Genomic DNA, 20,951 nt, shown 5'->3' with positions numbered 1-20,951 from the left:
CCACTGTATTTTCCAGTCTCCCTGCAGCAACCTGGCCAGAACAGAGTCCTCTTCTCCTTCAGGCAGTTTTTTAGGGTTATTCACTTGATACCTCTTTGGACTTGCTGTTTTAGGGTGGCACAGCAGACAAAGACTGCAGCTTAATTCAGATATTGCTGAAGTCACCTGCCCCTTGCTGAAGGAGACAGGACAGACAACCAGTGGGGCTGGAGCTCCAAGGAAGCTTTTGATGTGACAAACCTATTTTAGAGGAAAGCTATCTCTTCTGGCATCCTGGAGAGGTTCTAAATATGCTCATTATCCCCCACCAGGAAATGTGAAGTGTCCTCAAGGGTGGCTGGTCCAGCAGAGCTCTCATGAGCCCCTCCAGGAAAGCCAAAGATGCTCCTAAGGCAGTAAGAGATGCCCTGTGTGGCACTGAGGCTCCACATTTCATCTGTGCCAGTTTTTCTGAGTATCCCACGTGTGCTACAAAAGCATTAATGTGTTTTTCAATTTTACTGGACCTTTGGGGGAAAAGTATGGAAACAAAACACATCACTTAGGCTTCTTGTGAGAGCTATTACTAAATCAGCTCACAGGTTTTTTTTCTTCCCCAGGATTGTGTGCCTAGCTGGCTTTTCTGTTACAATTCAAGAAGAAAAGGAAGCTGGCATTGTGTGGCCTTCAGTCTGTCTTCTATTTGTACATGTGTCTCAGGAGATGAATTATTTATGATAATGTAATTATAGAAATGAAGAAACCAGTGCATTCATTGTGGATTTTTCCCCCCAGAGAAGCTGCAGTCTGTGACAGGGACACTAGATGGTAGTGTCAGTCCAGGAACATTCCAGGGATGTCTGAATGCAGTGACACCAAATCATGGCAGTTTCAATGGGGTTTGCTCCTTGTAACATGAAATTTGAGGTGCATAAGCTGTGATGTGGTAATGTTATTCAGACCCAAACTTTTTGCAGATAAATTAAAAAACTGTAAACAATTTCCAACTGTTTTCCAGAAAAGGAGATCTTGAGCGAGATAATTTTGCAGTTAACTATTACTGCTCTACCTTAAAACCAGTGAAATCTCTATTTCTGGTGGTGTGAGCACAAATTCTGATTAAAAAAAAAAAGAAACCCAGACCCTTGATATCTCAATCACTGACACCAGTGATATTAAGGAAGATTCACAGTCATGTTCCTACTTGCTTTGCTCAGTTATGTTTTTGTGTTAATAAAAAGTGCATGTGAGATGTGCAAATCACCATTTTTAATTATAAGATATTGTAGACTGACTGAGAAATTAATCCAATTCTGACTGGAAATAAAATGCAAGGATAAATCAGGCATATGTTACTCCTAATGTGACCATTTCAGTTTCAACAAATAGCAAAGCAGTATTGATTTCTATACATAAACTATGAACAAAAAAGAATTACAGAACTTCTCAGCAGCCTGAAAAGTCAATATCAACCAAACTAGAATGGCATTTCAGAGAGGGATGCTCTGCTGATGAAAATAAATAGCAATAAAATAGCTTCTCACTTGTAATTTTTATCTAATATTGTATCAGGCCTGTAATCCTTTGCAAGTGTCATCCAATGCAGCACTGGTGACTGCAGAAATGTGCAGAATTAATAAAGAAGGTGGCTGGATGTGGAATAGCTCCAGCCTTCCTGAAAGGTTTTGGTTTGATGGATGATATTCCACTGATGAAAGTATAAAATCTATTAATTCACAAAGTGAGTTTTATTCTTGAGTTCCAGCAAAAGAAGCCCTTTGCTCAAGGCCCCAGTTTCTTACCATGAATTTATCTTTATCCCAACATGCATCCTCAGCTGTGAAACTGTGTGGTTGTGTCACAGCACTTCTAACAGGAATGGCTATGGAGCTGCAAACATGTGGATTAGAATAAAATCTGGTTTAATACTTCCTTTAAGCAACCTTTAAACACCTGAAGGAGAGGGAGGGAGCAGTGGGTGTGAATTGCCTGGCTGCACATAAAAGGAATGGGGGCTATGGATAGGGATGATGTGCTGTGAAATAGAATGGGCATGGCAAAAAGCCAAAATATAACAAATATTCCCCAGAAGATATGGGATTAGTTTTTCTGGAGATCCTTTCTGTTCTGCTATCCTGCTGCTCAAATGCTACTGTCCCAGGATAGGATAGGAATTCATCATTTTTGAGGAAAGTGGAATGAGAAACTAACACAGGCCAATCATCATTCTGCACTGAACAATCTTCCTTTCCCATCATTTGGTTTCTCCCCTGGTTTAGAGCAGGGGATGGAATGGGTGGATGGGAGAGCCCATAGGGATGGACACCATGTGTGATCCATCCATAAAAACACAACTTCCCACTCATCCCAGCACCACCCCATCCCTGTGGAGCAGCTGTTAGGTCTCTGAACACACCTGCTCAACTCTTCTAATGTTTTGGTTTAAACTGGGAGCTGTGATCCCTCCTCCCTTCACAAGTCCTGTGTCTCTCTCAGGTTCAGCAGGATGTCCCTTGCCTTCTTGGAGAACTCTTCAAAGTGCTGGACGCTCCTTCATCAAAGGAATTTTGAGCAATCTGTAGCTCCTTCAGTAAAACCCACTCTACTGACCTGAGAAATTCCTGCTAGGCAAGTGCCACTGTAATTTTTAGGCTCAAAACCAGTTTGTTGCACTGGTTCTGCATGGATGTGGGCTCTTGCTAAGGATGGGAGGGTGTTTCAGTCAGAGGAGGGAATTTCAAATTCAACACAGACTTTGTCAGCCTGGAGCTCAAACTTTATCTACTTGTGCCCAATTGTAAGCAACAGTAATTCTATCCTTTCCTTGAGAAATATTACTGTTGACTGGTATCACAGTTTGAAAAGAAACTAAATTGAGAAGCAGGTGCTGCATACCAGACAAAGAAAAAGTTCAGGAATACTTTCTGTATCTTCAGATCAAGATGAACTTAGATAAACTTGGGTTATTAAAAACACAAGCAACGTTTATCTTTCTCTTTTGACTTGCAAATTAACCTAAATTCATATAAGCAAATCTGATGGGAGTTTATTTTCAACTGTAGAGTTCACCACAGATTTAAAATACTAAACCCAGAATCATAATTGTATATTGTGGACTGCTTCTGCTGCAAAAGCTTCCAGAGCAAAAGCCTACTGTAGTGAAAGGGGGTTGTAAACTAAAAGAACAGTTAGAAATGCAGAATTGGATATTGTTCATTCAAATGCAGTAAGGATTTTGATCTGGATCCTTTCTCCTTCCCTTTGAAATGCTATTTACCTACATCAGAGTTTAATAAGGTTAATGTGTTAGATGTTCCCCCAGTGTAAATTCTATCAGTAGGAAGAATACTGTCTGAATAAAGTCCTCCAGCTCTATTCATTTGCTTTCAATGTGTCAAATTAATTTTGCCACATGGGTAATAAAAGCTGTGCTTCTGTGTATTTCTGTAAACATTGTACGATTTAGAAAGTGTTTATGATTTCTTTCAACAATGGAACTTAAACTGTGAGCAGTCCAATACTAGTGAGTAATTTCAGAAGTGACTGAGGCATGTAATTGAGTTTGTCAGTGTAATTGTATTTTGGAATAGATAGTGGTGTGGTTTTCTCAGTCGTTAGTGAGTCTCGTATTTAGTGCGCTGATTAATTCTATTAGAGGAGTTAATTAGACTGAGAAGGTGGGGGTGAGGATGGATACAAATCACTTTCAAGCACTGCATTTAGCTCAGAGTTGATTATTCCATGCACGGAGGAATGCCTGCTCTCCCTGCTTTGGACTCACGTGTGTGATTAGAGCTCATCAGTGCAGCCCCACGCCTGTGACAAGGACAGACAATGAGTATGGATGCAATTCTCTCTCCTTTCAAGTGTGAAAATTCCAAATTAAGGCACTGCAGGGTACAGGGGTGACCAGACTTAAAAATAATAAGTTCCTGTGCATACTCTGGAATAATAAAAATAATAATTACAGTATCTGTATTTCTGGCACAGCCTCCCCATATTGTTTCCTGTAAAGAATAAAAGGCAATAAGGAATAAACAAGCATCACTTAAGGGCATTCTCTGGCTTTGCAGACTTCAGAAGATCTTGGGCTCCAGTCTTGACATGGGAGATTCAGAAAGGGGGAATGGAGAATTGAAACAGCCTCCTCCAAAGCCAAAATATGCAAAATAAATACACACAATAGATTTTTAAGCAGCAGTTGGTGTGTAATTTTTTAATTACCTGGAATATTTCCAATCAGACAAACACAAGACACTGTCAGAAGAAAATTAAAACAGGCCTTGAGGCATCAACTGAGCTGCAGAAAAAGCCAAGGCCCTTTATAAACAAAATGTACATGCTGGAAGACTGTGTAATTTCTGGAAAACAGTCTCAGTCCGAGTAGGCATGAAGGAAGGATGCTGTCAAATGAAACAGTGATTTCAGGACCACACAAAATCCAACATTTGGCACACTTGCAAGGAATTGTGATGCTGTGTCAGGGAACTGCTCCTGGGCTGCCTGGCCAGGCCATGACAGCACTGTCAGTAAAACACCTCTTATCTCCCAACTCCTGCCACGCAGAGAAAGCAGCTGTGGTCAGGGCATATTTCAGTAAGATTCAGAGTGGTAACATCTGGCAAATTCATTGTCATGCACTGCTCCTTGGCCATGTACAGACCCCTGTTCCCAGGGCTGTTTGTTTCCCTTGGATAAGGTTTTTCTGCAGCAGGATCTGACCGAGGGGTTATCAGCTGGGAATGGAACACCTCCCACCCTGGGACCAGGGGAAGGGACCAGCAGAAACCTTCAGCAGTGGGAAACTTCACATGGGAAGCCAGCTCTGATAATCCTGCTGAGAGGAGAACTGGCAAGTTTCTCCCTGCAAAACAAAAGGAAAAGGGCTCTGGAAAGTGGCAGGGAAGTGAATAAAAACTCCTTGTCACCAGCCTCCTTCCGCTGGTCCTGGGAAGGACCTCTGGGCTGCCTCCCACCAAAGGCTGGGCTCCACAGGGTCAGGGAAAACAAGCAAGGGGGTCAGGGCTCTCCTTCTGAGATCCCAGCTTGCTGAGACACCGTGAGCCTTCTGGAAAGAGTTGGAGGAGCTGTGAAAGCCACTCACCTGGTGGTGTATGGACAGCCTGACAGAGGCAGCTGGGTGTGGACACAGATCCATTCCCTGATCTTCTGGAGATGCTGTTTTACATCTCTCCAGGGCCTTTGCTTTGGGTTTGACTTGCACTTCACAGGAAATGGAAAAGGAAGACTGAAATCAGACAACCTTCCTCCCCACTGCTGACCTCCTCTTTAGGAGCAATCATCCCCACCCAGCCCACTCCTGTCCCCAGCTCTTTAGAAGGGAATATGGAGCAGGATTTCATGTGGACTTACAGGACACAGGCAGCAGTGTGGAGTGATGGAAAAAAGGAATGTGCAGTTCTGAGACAGTCAACATGTGCTCCAACATCTATGATCATTTGTGCTCCCTCCAGCCCTCTGCTCCTGCCCCTACCCTGTCACCCATGTCCTTTGGTTTCTTTGTCCTTCTCTGAGTAGCCTCAGCAGATTGAAAAACTCTTTTCTTTGAATTAGATGATACTAAAAATGAATTATATCAAGTACAGAGTGCCAAACACATAGCTCATTTTTCTTAAAGCAATCTGTATTATTTTTACAGTTTTTGTCAAAAGGATAGGTGTAGTTTGCATGCCAAAGTTCAGCTGTTCAAATAAAGCCCTTAGCTCCTTTCTTCAGTGACATGTCCCAATGGGTGGATTGTTTCAGCCATGGTGGCTGTTCTATTGTCACTCCAAGCACTTTCCATCCACTCCCTGGGAGCTGGGATTTAGCTGATAAAAAACTCAGCTGAGCAAACAGCTAGCAATGAACCAGTTTTTAAAAATACTGCTCCTTGTCTATCCAGAAACAATTGCAGTTTATTTCTGCCAGTGGAGGTGAGGGTCACCCTGGAGCTGGAGCCACAAACCTCTCCCTGGAGTCAGGGCACTCACAAAGCACTGCTGGGTCACATCATTGGGATGGAGGACTCATCCAGACCCATGGAACAGGGAGGAGTCCAGCTCTCCAAACCCATGAAAGCCAAGAAAATCCTCTTCTATTTGAGTCTTTTCTTACAAAGGTTCATCAAAATAGCCCAAGGGATCATGCTGAGCCTGTAGCAGGATGGCCTTGATCTTGTGCTGGTCCATACTGGTTGGAAGGGGAGGGAAAGTGGGTCCAGCACTAATGTTGCATCCACTCCTTCTCCTAGGACCACCCATCTCACGTTTCACTAACTCCAACAACAGCCTGTGGAAGAGACCTTCTTTTTTTTAAAAAGAAGAAGGACCTGAATCACCAGAATGACTGAAGCAAATCAATGGCTGAAGAAACCATGTTTCCTAGTTCAGCCACTCTATGGGAATGTCAGGGATGCTTTTATGGGACAATTTGGAAATGCACCATTATTTGGGCAGCTTAGAGCCATTCTGTCATAAACTTTTTCTTAGCTCTGCTTCCTGAGTCAACCAAGTCATTGCATTGGCCCACGAAATGAGTTGAGAACAGATGTGAGTAATTCCTGTGTCAAGGGGTTGGATTATAACCACAACTACAGGCATAATTTAGATTTTCCTTCATTTCTCTTATGAGCTAAAATGGAAATATTAGATTAACTCAGCTGTGCTGTGAGACTGACTGCAGAGTCTGAAAGACATGTTCACATGTAAAGGTCACTGCCACTGGATCATTATTTTACTTACTTTATCCAGTAGTTAAAATGCATGTTTTCTGTCTTTCCCAAGCCTTTCATCCTCAATTGTCCAGGCAGCCAATAAGGCAGAATAAATGAGGAGCATTCAAAAGTTGTACAGTTTAGGGCTTTCTATCATTATGCAAAATCTATATCATCATTAATCACTTTTTTTCTTAATGAATTTGGGGACTCGTGTTTCTCCTACTAAGTACTCAAAGGAGTTATTAAATTTATGGCTGTCTGGTTCCCCCATCTGTTTCCATAAAAATGTACTGCAATTATGATTTCAGCAGAATTTCTAAACCTTGCCAGACTTAAGAACAGGGAATGCTACTGTAAACGTGAGGGGGAGCTAATGGTGTATGAATGGCAAAAAAATCACCTAAAATCCAGATTAAACCAGCCTTGCCTGCAGTTTACATGAGGGTTAAGGCAGGAAAAGAAAGACTGACAAAATTAGGAGAGCTGGAAAGATTTCTGCCCATCCAGGTCCAGCTGTCCACTGCTGGCTACGTATTAGGAAAATATTTAGTTAATTTTCATTTTCTGAAGCAGGCAGCTCCAGAAGCATGTGGGCAGAGGTTTGCAGCAAAGCTGCATCTTGGATGCTGTATGTGGTCATAGAAGTTCCCCCTTCAGATGGCTTCCCTGGCCCCATTATGCACCTGCTTATTATCAAATTAGGGGGATCTCTGAGTCTTTATTTTCACTGAATTTATGCCAGGATAAATTTTTGCAGCTGATAAATTTCCATCTGCTTTTATGAACAGTGGGATGGGCTTTTCCTTCTCAGGAAGGAAAAGTTGTCGGGTGTTGCCCAAGCTGAAGCAAAAACGATGATCCAGGAAGGATTGACTGACTGGAAGGGGTTGGCTCTGGTGTGCCTGAATTGCCCAGAAGGAAGATAATGAAGAGAATGAGGAGAGCAATTGCTTCAATAAATAAACTGGAGCATGTGTGAGACCAATACCACTGGGGGCTGATACATGCCAAGAAGTCTGTTTTTAACATCTGCTCTTCAGCAGCCTTAATATGTTATGACCAGATCAATAAATCTTCTGCTGCTGGTGTCAGACATCCAACAGCAGCCAGAGAGTGGGGAGGAAATACACACAAAGAATATAACATGCTTACATATTCACAGATGCACACATACAGGCATTTCTGTGCATGGGCACTGTTGTACTAGTGGAAGGATTAATGTGAAATCAATGCAAAGTGGTGCTTAAGGAGCCCTGACAAAGAGGAGTCATGAGTGGCTGATATTCACTCCCTGCAATCTCTTTTTCTGCAGAACACAAGCTAGAGGGTTGCTGTGCTGCTGGCAGCTCATGTCCCACTCAGTGCATCCAGAGATGCAGTATGCTCCTTATCCCACCACAATTAAAAGGCTTTTCATCTCTTGCCAAGGCCACTATGTGCTGCAAAGGCTGAGGGAGGCAGGTGAGGTGGTGTAGGCATAATGGCCATTTTTAAAAGCATTCCTACCAACCTGCAGCCATGGCAAGGAAGGGCAGAGAGAGAAGAGCAGGGAACAAAAATGAAGATGAAAGGAGGGGCTGAGCAAAAAAAAGATTTGGCCAGTGAGCTGCTGTGGTGCTGGCAGAGTCTACACTTGCAGCAGGAGGAACACAAGTGTTTGCTCTCTGCTTCAGGATGTGGCTGCTCCTCTGCCTTTCCAGCTTGCCCTCCAGCCCCTGAGCTCCAGCCAGGCTCAGGCTTGGGAGAAGCTGAAAATAGGATTGACCATGAACATCTGCTGTTCAGGTGCAGTCAGACACTACCTGTGCAAGGTTCTGCTGAGCCCATCTTCTTCCCTTGCAGTGGAGAGATGCTGGAGAGCACCCAAAGCAGATCTCTTTTTTTCAGCCAATTCACTTTCCAAGCCTGGGGGGAGTCCACTGAAGAACTTGGCACAAAGATGGATGTTTGGTCTATGGCATTAAGCACAACTTGTTCATTTAAGACAGGACAGTGCCTTGGAAGAACAGAAGGTTGTGACCTCTCTGATGCAGCAGCAGTTCTGACAGAAGGTGATAAATAAAAGAGTCAGTGCCACAAATGTATCTGAAAGCTTTGCACTGAGCAATGTGAAGAAGCTATGACCCCAAGAACCTTTACATCAAGAAACCTCCTGGGCACATGGGGGTAAAAAGGTCTTGTTTTAAGTGCTGCCATGGCTGGGTTCTGGGGATAGCAGTGAGTCCAAAAGCCCACTTCATTTACTGCACATGTCTGATTTTTTCTCACAGTATGGCTCCAATGTGCTTAATTTAATGACAGACATGGACATGGAAAGTGAGGAACTTCCAGCTTTTGAGTTCATTTAGCCACTCAACAGAAAACCATCTGGAAATGGTAGATTTCAGGTTCTTTTTATTTCTGTGTAAATAGCAGGGTTCTTTCAGAGAGCCAGGTGCTCTGACGGGTGTTACTGTAATAACTGCTCACAGTCCTGTCATCCCTGTGCTACAGCTGGAATATGCAATATGCTTCTTCCAGGAACCAGGATCAAAGTTTTTGTAGAATCACAGAATGGTTTGGGTTGGAAGAGACCTTAAATATCCAGTTCTAACCCCCTTGTCACGGGAATTTTCAGGAATTAATTCCTAGGACAGCAAACCAGTCTGCTTTAGACTTCAGGTGGTCACACATCTGCCAAAGGAGTCCTCTTGTTTGATCGTTCCTGATATGAACCAACAATGTTTCTTAACAAGCACAATACAGCCCAAACTAAAACAAAGTATTAATAACCCACCAGATTACCATAACAATTGTAAGTTAGAGACAGAAAACCAAAGAGCTGCCTTAAAAATCTAAGGAGGTTGAGAAATGCAACACACTCAGGTTCTTTCTATTTTTGCCTGTAGAGCTTTGAGCTTTTCAAAATGAAAAATGAAGACTAAATGAAATGAAGACTGCTCTGACATCACCTGTCTCTGGGGGCTGAGGCAGCTCAGAAAAAAAATCACAGAGTTATAGGAGAGCTGTAATGAATTTGGTGGAGTTGGCAATGGCACTTCCATGCCAGTCATGCAGATGTTACAGCCCACATCTGCACAGTGCTTCCCACCAGCAAACACCCTAAGCAGCCTGATCTGGATGTGAGGCACCATCACATTCCCTGCTGCTACATCCAAAACTCATCCCAAGTGACGTGCTTGCAGCCAAGGAAATCTTGGAATTGGAGCCTGCCTGAATTTTCTCCAGCATCCACCCTTTCTTCCTCCTCTCGAATCACATTTCCCGTAATTCCAAGTGTGGTTTCCTGCTGGGTGAGGATTGTGTGAGCACTCTGTGCCAAAATCCTTTCTGCAGCTTTTGGAACCACTGATTAATTACATGCCCTTTGTAGAAAAGGGGGAGAGCCAGCAGGACACACATACAAAACGTAAAAGTGTCTGGGATTTGGGTGAAAAATGGCATTTTCCATCGCAGGAGAGCCAGCAGAGCTCTTGGGAAGAGGCAGGAGCGATGGCCTTGGCTGGGAGGGTTTATTGCTTGCACTGCTCAGGCTCAGGGGAGCATTGCTGGTTGGAGCATCCCATGGACGGTGTGAGAACTGCTGCACCAGGCTCTGTGCTGGTTTTCTGAGCTCTCCAAACACAGAAACACTTCTGTTTATTCTGCACAGGGTACAAGGTGAAAGCTTCCACAAACCAAGCACCCCAAGGGGTAAAATGTTACACCTATTACTCAGTAAAATTTACATTAATTCGCCTATCTAATACATGTTCTCCACCTGTCTAATGCATATTTATTTGGATAATATGATCTGACACAATGCTGGAAAGATAAAAGTTCTTTTGTAGAAGCTATCTGATGTCATCAGTTACGTTCACAAAAGGGGAGAAAATTCATCCTGGAGACAGAAAATTCAGCTGGAAGACATCATCATCAATTAAGGAAAAACTCAATTTCAGGATTTCAGCACTCCTTTCCTTAGGATGCCATTTTTTTCCAGGGCACATGGGAAAACTTTGCTTTCCAAACAGATCTCAGGGCGCCAGGAAGAGCGGCTATACCGATACTGCACAGTAAAAATCACTACACACAATTAACGCTGGGCGCTAATTACCGGCAGCTGCCCGGCGTGCGCATGCGCAGGGCGCCCGCAGGCGCGCTGGGAGCCGCGATCACGTGACCGCGCGGGGACGCCAACATGGCTGCGCCCATGTGCGCACACGGGGCGTGCCCGGAGCGCCGGGCCCGGCCCCGCTGATCCCCGCCCGGACCGCCAGCCCCGACCGCCTGCCCTGCATGGAGCCCCGGGAGTCCTGGGCGGCCTTGGCGGTGAGTGAGCGGGCCCGAAATGTGCTGTTTTACTTGGTGGGCACGAGCCCAGAGTAAACAGAGTAGAGGTATATTTACAGGTTATAAATTATATACATATACATATATATGTATTTATGTATGTGTGTGCATGTATTTATCTATATAATATATGTAATATATATATATATACGCAATATATATATAATATTTACATTATAGGTATAGTAATATAATATATATAATATATATATAATATATATATAATATATATATAATAAACACATACATACATACATGCATACATATATATATATATGTATATGTTTTTTTTCTCTGCACAGAAAGTGGCCCTGAGTGGCAGACCCCCAAAGCCAGCACTGCGACCACCAAAACTTTTCACTATTTCTCCTCTTTACCAAATAAAATAATTAATGTTCATTGGCTACAAGTTACAGAGGGTTTTTTTATTAATTTTTTTGTGCTGTATCTTCTATAGGTTAATGATTCTCTGGCTTCCCATAGTAATTAATCCACATGGTCAGTCATTCTCTTCCTTGGGTGGGTTTCCCTGATGCAGATGTGCTGTGCCCCTGCTGCAATTACCTTTTACCCCACCAGAGCTGATTCAGCTCAGTTCTTGAGCTGTCTCTATTAGTTTCTCCCTTTTCTTTGGGGTTCTGTCAAATGTCCTTGTGGCCCATAAATTCTGCATCCTGTCAGTGGTGCATCCTTCTTCCCAGCCTTTGTTAACATCTCTCTAGGTCTGACATTATTGAAACACATGCAGCCCTGAACTTTAGCAATTCTGCTGACAAGTGTTTTGTCTTTCTAGCACGTGGATATCACATAGAGCCTGTTGGTTACTCTCTGGTTCAACAATTAAATCTCCTTTCTTGTTGATCAGGCTTGAAAGTTACAGGGCTCTCAAAGAACATCCATTCTTAGGGATATTTTACATATTCCTCATTTTGCAGATGGCCTGCCTGACCATTGCCAAGGTGATGAGCTGAGCTGAGGGGTGGCCACAGTTTGTGGCTTCAGCAGCCACTCCAGAACCGTGGGGAGCCCCTGACCCTGTCTGAAGCATTCCCCACCCTAGGAACTGCTTTTCCATGTGTGATCCCAGCAATAGCTGGGGACTCCCTTGGAAACACCCAGTGCTGCTGTCAGTTCTGTGTGGATAATCAGGGGTGTGGTGCCCTGGGCTGGTGTGGGGAGAGTTCAGCTGCCTGCCCCAGTGCTCTGGTGTGAGCAGTGAGGTTGTGGCTCAATGCATTGCAATTAGATCTGGTTTTGCTTAATCATTGTGATGGAGTTTATGGAGTCATTGAATATTCTGAGTTGGAAGGCTCATCAAGGATCATCCATTGCAGCTCCTGATCCAGGACACCCCAACAATCCCACCCAGTGCCTGAGAGTGGTGCCCAAACTCTCCTGGAGCTTCCCTGGGAGCCTGGGCAGTGCCAGCACCTCTGGGGATGAACCTTTCCTGACCCCCACCCTCAACCTGCCCTGGCACAGCTCCAGCTGCTCCTGTCACTGATCACACAGAGCAGAGACTGAGGCTGCAGACCCCAGTGAGGTCTGATTCTCCTCCAACTCCTGCTGAAGGTTCTTTTGATAACCCTGCTGTTACTGACAGGTGGGGGAGAAGTTGTGTTCTAGGTGCCTTATGAACCAAAAGTCATTTTTCTGCAGTTGTTGCAAACACACAGCTATTGTCACCCACTGGCAGGTGCTCTGTTAGCCACCTCATGAATTTAAATGACATTTTAGATTCAGAACTTGGAGAACTTAAAGAAGCAATTAGTAACTTTTGATTCATGTTTTAACAGATGGCTAGATTAAATCTGATTAAATCTGATCAATGCTATTTTGAGCAGATAAGGATTTTGATGAAAAAGAGTGACGAAGAATCAATGCATTCAAAATAGCCAACTAGATTAAAAGAGTAATTAACTTATTGATTAAACCTTTAGTAGTAGATAGTGAACACCTCTCTGAATCCTCTGTTACCCTGAAAAAAATTATCAGAGTAACACACATGTGATTTGTTTTCAGGCAGGGTTAAAAATCTGTGCAGTGTTTCTTGTGCATTTGAGGTAGCCTTCAAACTGTGTTCTCTGAGTAGCACTGCATCTAAATAATGTCTCATAATGGATTAATGTTAGCTATTGGTGTTGTTTTATTTTAAAACAGTTTTTCTGTTTATTTCAACCTTTTCCTCATATTTTTATGAAATAATTATTTTCTACAATCTGCCATATCATGTAGTAATTAAAAAAAACAAAATCCCAGTCATCTAGAAATACAGACAATGGACAAAGATTGAGCCCTAGTTGATTAAATTTTTTGGCTTTTGTTTCATGCATTCTTTGGATAAAACCTTTCCCTTTTCTTTGTAATGAAAACAACTTTATTTAACGTGATTTCCAGTACCTTGAGGGAGTCTACAAGTGGAGAGAGCACATGGTGGCAGGACAAGGGGGAATGACTTCAAACTGACAGAGAGTAGGTTTAGATTAAATATTAGAGAAACATTATTTACTGTGAGGTTGGTAAAACCCTGGCACAGGCTGCAGAGAGAGAAGCTGTGGCTGCCCCATCCCTGGAAGTGTCCAAGGCCAGGCTGGGCAGGGCTTGGGACAACCTGGGACAGTGGAAAATATCCCTGCCCATGGCAGGGGCTGGAACTAGATCTTTAAGTCTCTTCCAATCTAAACCTTCAATGATTTGTCCATTTTTTTTTTCCTACAGACTTTTATTGTGGGGGGGGAAAATCTTACTTTAGGCTTTGTTTGACAAAGGCAATGAGGAAGTGTGAACACTTTAAATGAAGATGTTTGCTGGAAAAATGTGAATGTGAGATACCTAAGGGGAGTGAGCAGAATTGCTTCAGTCTTTCCCTGATTTTATCACACAACTGTTGGAGCTGTTGGTCATTCTGTGCTGTCTCTTGATAAGTGACATCCACTGTCTGGCTTTTCTGTGGGATGGGGAAGTGTTGCATTGCTTTGCTTGTACTATTGAAAACACTAAGATTGTTTTGAAAATATCTTAAAATGGTTTAAAAGTTGTAATATCTGTTACTTTCTTTTGTTGACCTCTCCTTGTTAAAGCTGTGGAAGCTGTTGAGCTGTGTGTAAGACAGTTTATGAGTTTATAAGTTTATCAATTTATAAACTTGGGATGGATACAATCAGCAGTGCTTTGGGTTGCACATGCCTCAGTTATTCACATAAGCACCACAGCTTCACCCCTGAGAATATTAATGCACTTTTCTCCATGGTTTTGTTTTGAAGGCTGGTGGAGTTGCTGGTGTGTTTGTTGACTTGATCCTTTTCCCCCTGGATACTGTGAAAACAAGACTGCAGAGTCCTCAAGGATTTAGGAAAGCTGGTGGTTTTCGTGGCATCTATGCTGGTGTTCCTTCCACTGCAATAGGATCCTTCCCAAATGGTAAATTTCCTTTGGATTATGCTTTGGCTTCTTTGAGCAGTAATTTATGTCACATGGGACATTGATGTCTGTGGCTTCCTCTCCCATGGGTGCCTGGATTCTGTGAGTCCATGTCCAGATGTGAAGAGCAGTTTCTAGAATTCCAGCAAGACTGGAGTGAAGGCTGCTGCATGTTTGCTCTGAAAAGCAATCCTAATTCATTGGAAACATTCCTGGATATAAGCCTGTCCTTCTTACAGGAGCACACTAAAGCATTTCTGGGTGCCAAGGAGGGCTTGAGTCTTGCTTGTCCTGGCCATTTTTGTCATGACCCACTCTTTCTTGGCCTTGGAAATGAATGGAATTTCCAAGTGCACTGCAGGTGTTTGAGTTAATTGCCCTGGGGATGCTCTGCCCATCTCCCTGAGACAACAATGCTTCAGTTGTAAAGACATCAGGAATACTTTTGAAACTAAGGCTTTAAAAAAGTAGATACTTTTAGTCCCTGCAGAGAAAAGGCATCTGAAATTCCTGATGCCTTTGTCCATTTTGTCTTTGTAGAGAGGGATGAAAAAACAGCAATCTGTGCTGTGAACATAAATGTTAGGAGAACTTTGCAGACAAATCCACTGGCACCTTCAGATGTTTGATGTCCTTCATAAGGTGATATAAAAAAATTCAGTTCTTTATCTTGGCTGCTCTGTTATCTCCTTTTGAGGTGATAAGCATCTTTTGATTAGTAGAAGGCAATTCACACAGCCCTTCTTTACAATTAAAATCTGTTCCCCCGCAAGACATGTCATTTTTTCAGTATTTACATCTCCAAAATCTGCACTGTAGTTTTATCTTTCACACATATGACTGAGAACTGAAATTATCTTTAGGAAAAGGAATAACCCTTAAGGTGTAAGTGCCTTTGTAGTTGACTCGTGCAGTGAATAAACACACTCACGTTGCTGTGCTCAGTTTAGTTTTGTGTGTTTCTTGTTCATTGCACTGTACTTACACAAATCCTTCAGAAGCTTGGAAAAAAAATTTATGGAGCTAAATTCAACATATTTAACTGACAATAGCTAGGAAGAAGTTATTAATAAACTGCTACTGAAACAGTTTTGCACATTGCAGGATAGCAGAATTGTACCAATTTATGCTTTTTGGGTTTGTTTTTCTTTTCAATTAATCAACTGATTTGTTTTTCCCTTTCTCCTCCTCTCAATAAAAGCACCATGTGTTCAGTTCAACCAAGAGATGGTCCCTCTGTCTATGGTATGGAAGATACCAGTTTTTCAAAATGTGCTGGACATCCATGGCTAATGAACACATCTTTCTGTAGCTCATACTAAATGTGGCCTGGAGTCCTGACACCTTTGGTATTAATGGGAGGTTTGTTGATACTGTTGTACTGTTTTGGAGTAAAAATATGCTTTAACTACAGCCCTGTGATGGAGGAACAGTACAATGATTGCATGTTTTCTTGAATTTCAGCTGCTGCTTTTTTTATCACCTATGAGAATGTGAAATCTGTGCTGCCCCATGGATCTTCATCTTACTTGTCCCCTGTGACACACATGGTGGCTGCCTCCCTTGGGGAAGTGGTAAGAAGGAAGTTCATCTCTTTTGTGTCCAGTTATGGGAATTTGGGTTTGGTGTCATATCTTGTTACTGTTCTTACAACAGCCTCATTTCTCACTGTTGGCACAGTGCCTTGGGGCTGGGTGTTGGACTCTAAACACCCCTTGCTGTTCCAGCCAGCACTGGCCACCTTTGCTGTGCTGTTTTTGACACTCTGTCCTGGCACTGCACTGGTAAAATGGGGTGCAGATTGTCTCTGCAGGTTTGAGGTAAGGAAACAAACAGCTTTTCTGGCTCTTTTGCAACTTAAACTTAGCTAATGGCACGGGGCAGAAAAATTTGTTGCATCTGTGATTCTGTATTCTGCTTTTATTAACTGGCTTTTTTATTTTCTTTCCCAAGGGGGCTTAGCTTAGGTGCATGTTGGTCCCAAGCTACCAGGAATGTGGAGATGCCATTTATTTCAGCTTAACACCAGGTGCCTCACTACTACAGCAGCACAGCCTGGCTATTTCCCATGGGAAGCAGCTCAGCTCTCCCTGCTCTCTGTGAGATCAGCTTTACCCAAGTAATTTTTATTCTTCTGTGGAAATGGTACTGATTAGATTGAATGAGATTTAGCCAGGAAACTTAATTTAACATACCAAGTACATGAAGATAGATGAGTGCAGCACCTATAACCACTCTGGTAGGGGTAGATGGAAGGTGATAGATGTGGGGCTGGGTGGGATTTTTTTGTGTTGCTGCCTCAGGTGGATTCTTTCTGAGCTTGGTTAGAGCCTGTGCCATCAGGTTGTAACTTCTAACTTAAGGCAATGCACAGAACTTATTTCCATGAAGATTCTCTAAAGGCTGTTGGAAATCAGCATGATTTACCACCAATATTTACCACCAATGCACAGCCCTAAAACTCCTTGTTTGCCTGATGTGTCATGGAGCAGCAGATCCAGGAGGTGTTTTGAGCTTCTCATGTGCTATTGCAGAATCAAGCAAGATGGCAATGGGGCTCATGAAGAGGTGCCAGCACTTTGTAACAAAATCTACCAGAAGAAAAAGTCTCTTCTTTGTGGAATAGATTATTTATGGTACATTCCCTGTGCCTGTGAGGATCCTGTGAGAAAATGACAACTGAGTAATTGTTTCAGCAGTAGCCAAAGCCCAGTTGCCTACAGATGACTCCTTTCAACAGAACCTGTTGCCATTTGTTCCCTGTGCTGGTCTGTGACCTGTACAACTCAGGCCCTTGCTGCTTTCATGTTGGGCTGGCAGAGATGGTGCAGCACAGTTCAGTGAGCTCAGAGCTGTCTCATGTGCTTGGCCCTGGCTACTCCAAGGCCAGAGAAATATAAAATGGTAGCCACTGAAATGGCAGAGTGGCTTTATATGTGGGAACTGTGATGTTGTAACAGCCATTTTCCTGTTTTTGCTAGCTTCTCTTCTCCTCTTGGAGTGATGGGTGTGAGGAGAGAACTGAGCTCTAAAATAACTGAGATGATTTGCTACAACGAGTCTGTAATAAAATAGCACAAAGACCTTCTCATGTATGTTTTTTATAAAGTGCTAGGTGATCAATAGAAATATATAAACTAGTCCAAGCTGCATCAGGGTGAAAGTTATAATTACAGTTTTATTGATTAGTCATTAAGTTTTAATCAGGGCATAAGTACTGGGACTATTATTTTGTCAGTAGTTTTTTTGATAATATGTACTTTTCTTCCATTTTATACTTCATGATTTAAATTGCTTTTAAATGTGAAGCATTAAGCCAAAGACTTAATTCTTAAGGTATGTCTTTGCATTTCCACACAGTTTTCTTACAAAACAGAGAAATTAGGACTTAGAGCAAGAAAGTGTTGATGGATTTCTAGGTTTGCTGTTCCTTCACTGATGAGTATAAAAAAGTCAGATACCTTGTTGTGCATCAATAAAATGTGAGTATGTGCAAAACTTAAACTGTTTGTGCTGACTCATCTGTGTTTTGAATGTGACCTGCTAAAAATAATAAAATAGGTAAAGAGGAAGAGATACAAAGGTTGCTTCAAGATTTGATAAAATATCTGTGAGAAATGGGTCAAATAAAAACTTTTAGCTTTTATAATAGCTACTCTTCTGTATTGTTTACAGTCTGTGGAAATTCATGGGAGAAACAGTGCCCTGAAACTGGTTTAGTTCATTTTTCCTGTTCCAGACTGGGAGAGACAAAGCCAAGCAATAAAAAGGCAGAGGTTGTAGCAGTGTTTTGTTTTGTTTTGTTTTTTTCCTTTTAGGCAGGAGGAATATAGAAAGCTAATCTATTCTCCCAGAGGGAGATAAAGAAAAATACATACAAAATCTGACTCTGTTAAGCATAATTATTTTTCCCTACAACTGAATCTCGCTGCATAGGGACTCTCAATATCCCATAATATGTGAAAAACTGCTTACAAAGGCACATCCAAAACTCTAGAGGGCAGATACATGGTGTATCATCTCATCAAGGAAGGAGAAGGTTGAAGAATACATGGGTTGCCAATGGGGGAAAAGCCCTTATTACACCACTTGTGTAACTGAAATCTGGAGATAGAAAACACATTTACTGCATCCAGGACTTCGGAATTTTTCATCTTGACTCTGCATTGCCCTGTATGTTTAGTCTGCCTGTATCTTTACAGTGAGCTGCCAAATGTGCTTGGAAAACATGATATCATAGGGAGTGGAAAGGAAAACCAGATGTTCTGAAATTTTACTTTTAATATTCTAAGGTGGTATAAGTAACTCTAAGAAGAAGCAACATTTTAAAGCTCCTAGTACTCATTTTCAGCAGTAACCAGGCCCAGAGTTAACTGTACAGCTCCAGATTGATTTGCACAGATTTTTTAATGTCAGTTTAATAAGTGTGTGTATTAATTACAAGAAACTTTGCTAAATAGAAGCCCCCTCTGAGCCTTTCCCACCAAACTCCTGCAAATGTGGTTTTATGGCACAAGTTTAAGATTGTCCCAGTTTGACCAATGCAGGAGTGCCAAAGTGGTTGGATTGAGCACAGCTAATTTGGATTCAGCACAGATAATTTTACATCCCAGTGGCTTTTCCATGGAGGTGAGAATAAAGTCATTTGGCTCTGGCAACAGCCCTTTCCCATCTAATATTTAGATATTGTTATGGTTACAATCTGAGCTTTGTAAGGCATTAGTGAAAGCTTTGGGTTGTTGCCTGTAAATTGTGGGTTCACTCTTATCTTTCTGATCTTTTGTTCTTGATTGGCTATTTTTGATGGCATTGTCTTTCTTTTTTTTCCCTCCTTTGCAAGACAGCAAACTACCTTGACTTTCAGAGAGGAAGTGCTGGGGAGGCTGAGGACCAGCATGGCAGGGAAATGTCCTGTTCTTTTGGCAGCTGGTGGTAATGACCATGCTCTGGATCTTCACCAGCTGAAGTCATTGAGCTGCTTTTGTCCTTGTGCAAGTTTCTAGAGTATTTAAAGATTAAAAAGTCTGTAAAAAGTAATTTAGGATTAAAAGTCTGGAGATTCCAAAAGTTCAAAACTTTGTAACTACAGTGGGGAGAGGAGATCATTGACTGCACAGGGCAAGGTGAGGACAGGTATTTCAAGGTGAAATTCCAAGCTCACTTGGAATTCCAGTGCATTACCACTTGAGGTACTTCTGTGATAAGAGCAAAGTGTGTGGTTCATCTGTGATTAGCATCTGACCCTTCATATTAATAACTTTGGAATTTTTTTATCTGCTGTTGGGATGTGTCAAATGGGAAAACTTCTTAATGCAAGAATTATCTTTCTGGGGAATTAATTTACCTTTCTCTACTAGTATGAGCTTGTTTCTTAGAACAAGCAAGCTCAAATGTAAGCAAGTTTGCAGTTTTACAAATCATGATTCTGTAGAATGATATTTTAAGTGTGCTTTTAATTCAAATGCAAGAGGAAAGTGTATGTTTCACAGTATTTTACGTTTGTGTTTTTTTGGATTTTCTTTTCCTGCATAAAAAGAGGAATTCTAGACATGATGGACAACACTGTTGTCTGTCTCTATCCACAAATCAGCCACTTCTTCCCTCTGCCCTGGCAGCATTGTTTGAAACAGTTAACTAGTTTCAGTTTAATAGAAGAGCAGGAATCTCCAAAAGTATATTGGTGTGAATTCCATGAGAAACTGGCTAGGTCAGAGAAGAAAGTTGTTATTAATGCCTGTTCTGAGAAAAAGGCAGGAGCATGAGTCAGACAAATCTGCAGAGTAATGGAATGAAAATCTCCAGCAGGATAATAGGCCAGGGCTTTGCAGCATGGTAAGCTCTGGAAGATCAGCTTGCAGGAGCCCAATCCAACAGGGCTGAGACAGCCACTCACATCAGACATGAAGTTAAATTTTACCTGTTTCAAACTCTAAACCTTGCAATGTTGGAAGATGTGACTTTTCAGTTGAACGTTGAACACTCTAAGGAGAGATGATTTTAGTTCAGCAAAGAGGAGATGAAGTACTTGTGTCTAGACTTTGGGCTAATGGCTTTGGATGTTTTAGCTACTCCTTTTCTAAAAACTGAATTAATAAATGGACAAAATTGTCCTGCATTTTGTGCTTTACATCCTATCTCCTTCAACCAGTGTAGGATGTGCTGGCAGATCATAGTATTCAAAGCAGTGTGCAAGTGACAGCAGTCCAAGTGTGATGGGACCTTTTCCACAGCACTGAAACTTTTTTTCTTTTCCTGTTTTCATTGATCAGTGCCTATCATTTTAGCTGTGACTGTACCTTTTGTGCTGTGCAAATCTGGCTGCTCTCAGGCTTTGAGAAAGGGAATACCCTGGCAAGGTGAGCAGTGGTGGGGAGTGCAACAACGTAGGTGGTCTTCTGAATTAATCGTGGTGGGGTTTGAAATATTCATAAATGAATCTATGTGAGGTCAGGTCTGCAATACAGATACAGCAGGATTTTTGCCAAATCCTTATGCAGAAGCA

The 20,951-nt window shown here is 42.2% G+C and overlaps 1 protein-coding gene across 2 annotated transcripts in view; it reads left to right on the top strand.

Moving 5' to 3' along the window:
• The first annotated feature begins 10,853 nt into the window (after positions 1-10,853).
• Positions 10,854-20,951, top strand: part of SLC25A26 (solute carrier family 25 member 26) — an 81,082-nt gene continuing 70,984 nt past the window's right edge. The window contains exons 1-3 of one of the 2 annotated variants that reach the window (XM_056501256.1): positions 10,854-11,008; positions 14,293-14,449; positions 15,914-16,023. In XM_056501256.1, coding sequence (XP_056357231.1) covers positions 10,976-11,008; positions 14,293-14,449; positions 15,914-16,023 — 300 coding nt within the window. In that variant the 5' untranslated portion in view covers positions 10,854-10,975. The remainder of the gene's footprint in view (positions 11,009-14,292; positions 14,450-15,913; positions 16,024-20,951) is intronic. The other variant, XM_056501257.1, reaches the window with a different exon arrangement.

Source organism: Oenanthe melanoleuca, chromosome 12 (genome assembly GCF_029582105.1).
Source record: "Oenanthe melanoleuca isolate GR-GAL-2019-014 chromosome 12, OMel1.0, whole genome shotgun sequence".
NCBI classification, from domain to species: Eukaryota; Metazoa; Chordata; class Aves; order Passeriformes; family Muscicapidae; genus Oenanthe; species Oenanthe melanoleuca.
Note: the sequence above shows the minus strand (reverse complement) of the source record. Positions and strands in the feature narration are given on the sequence as shown.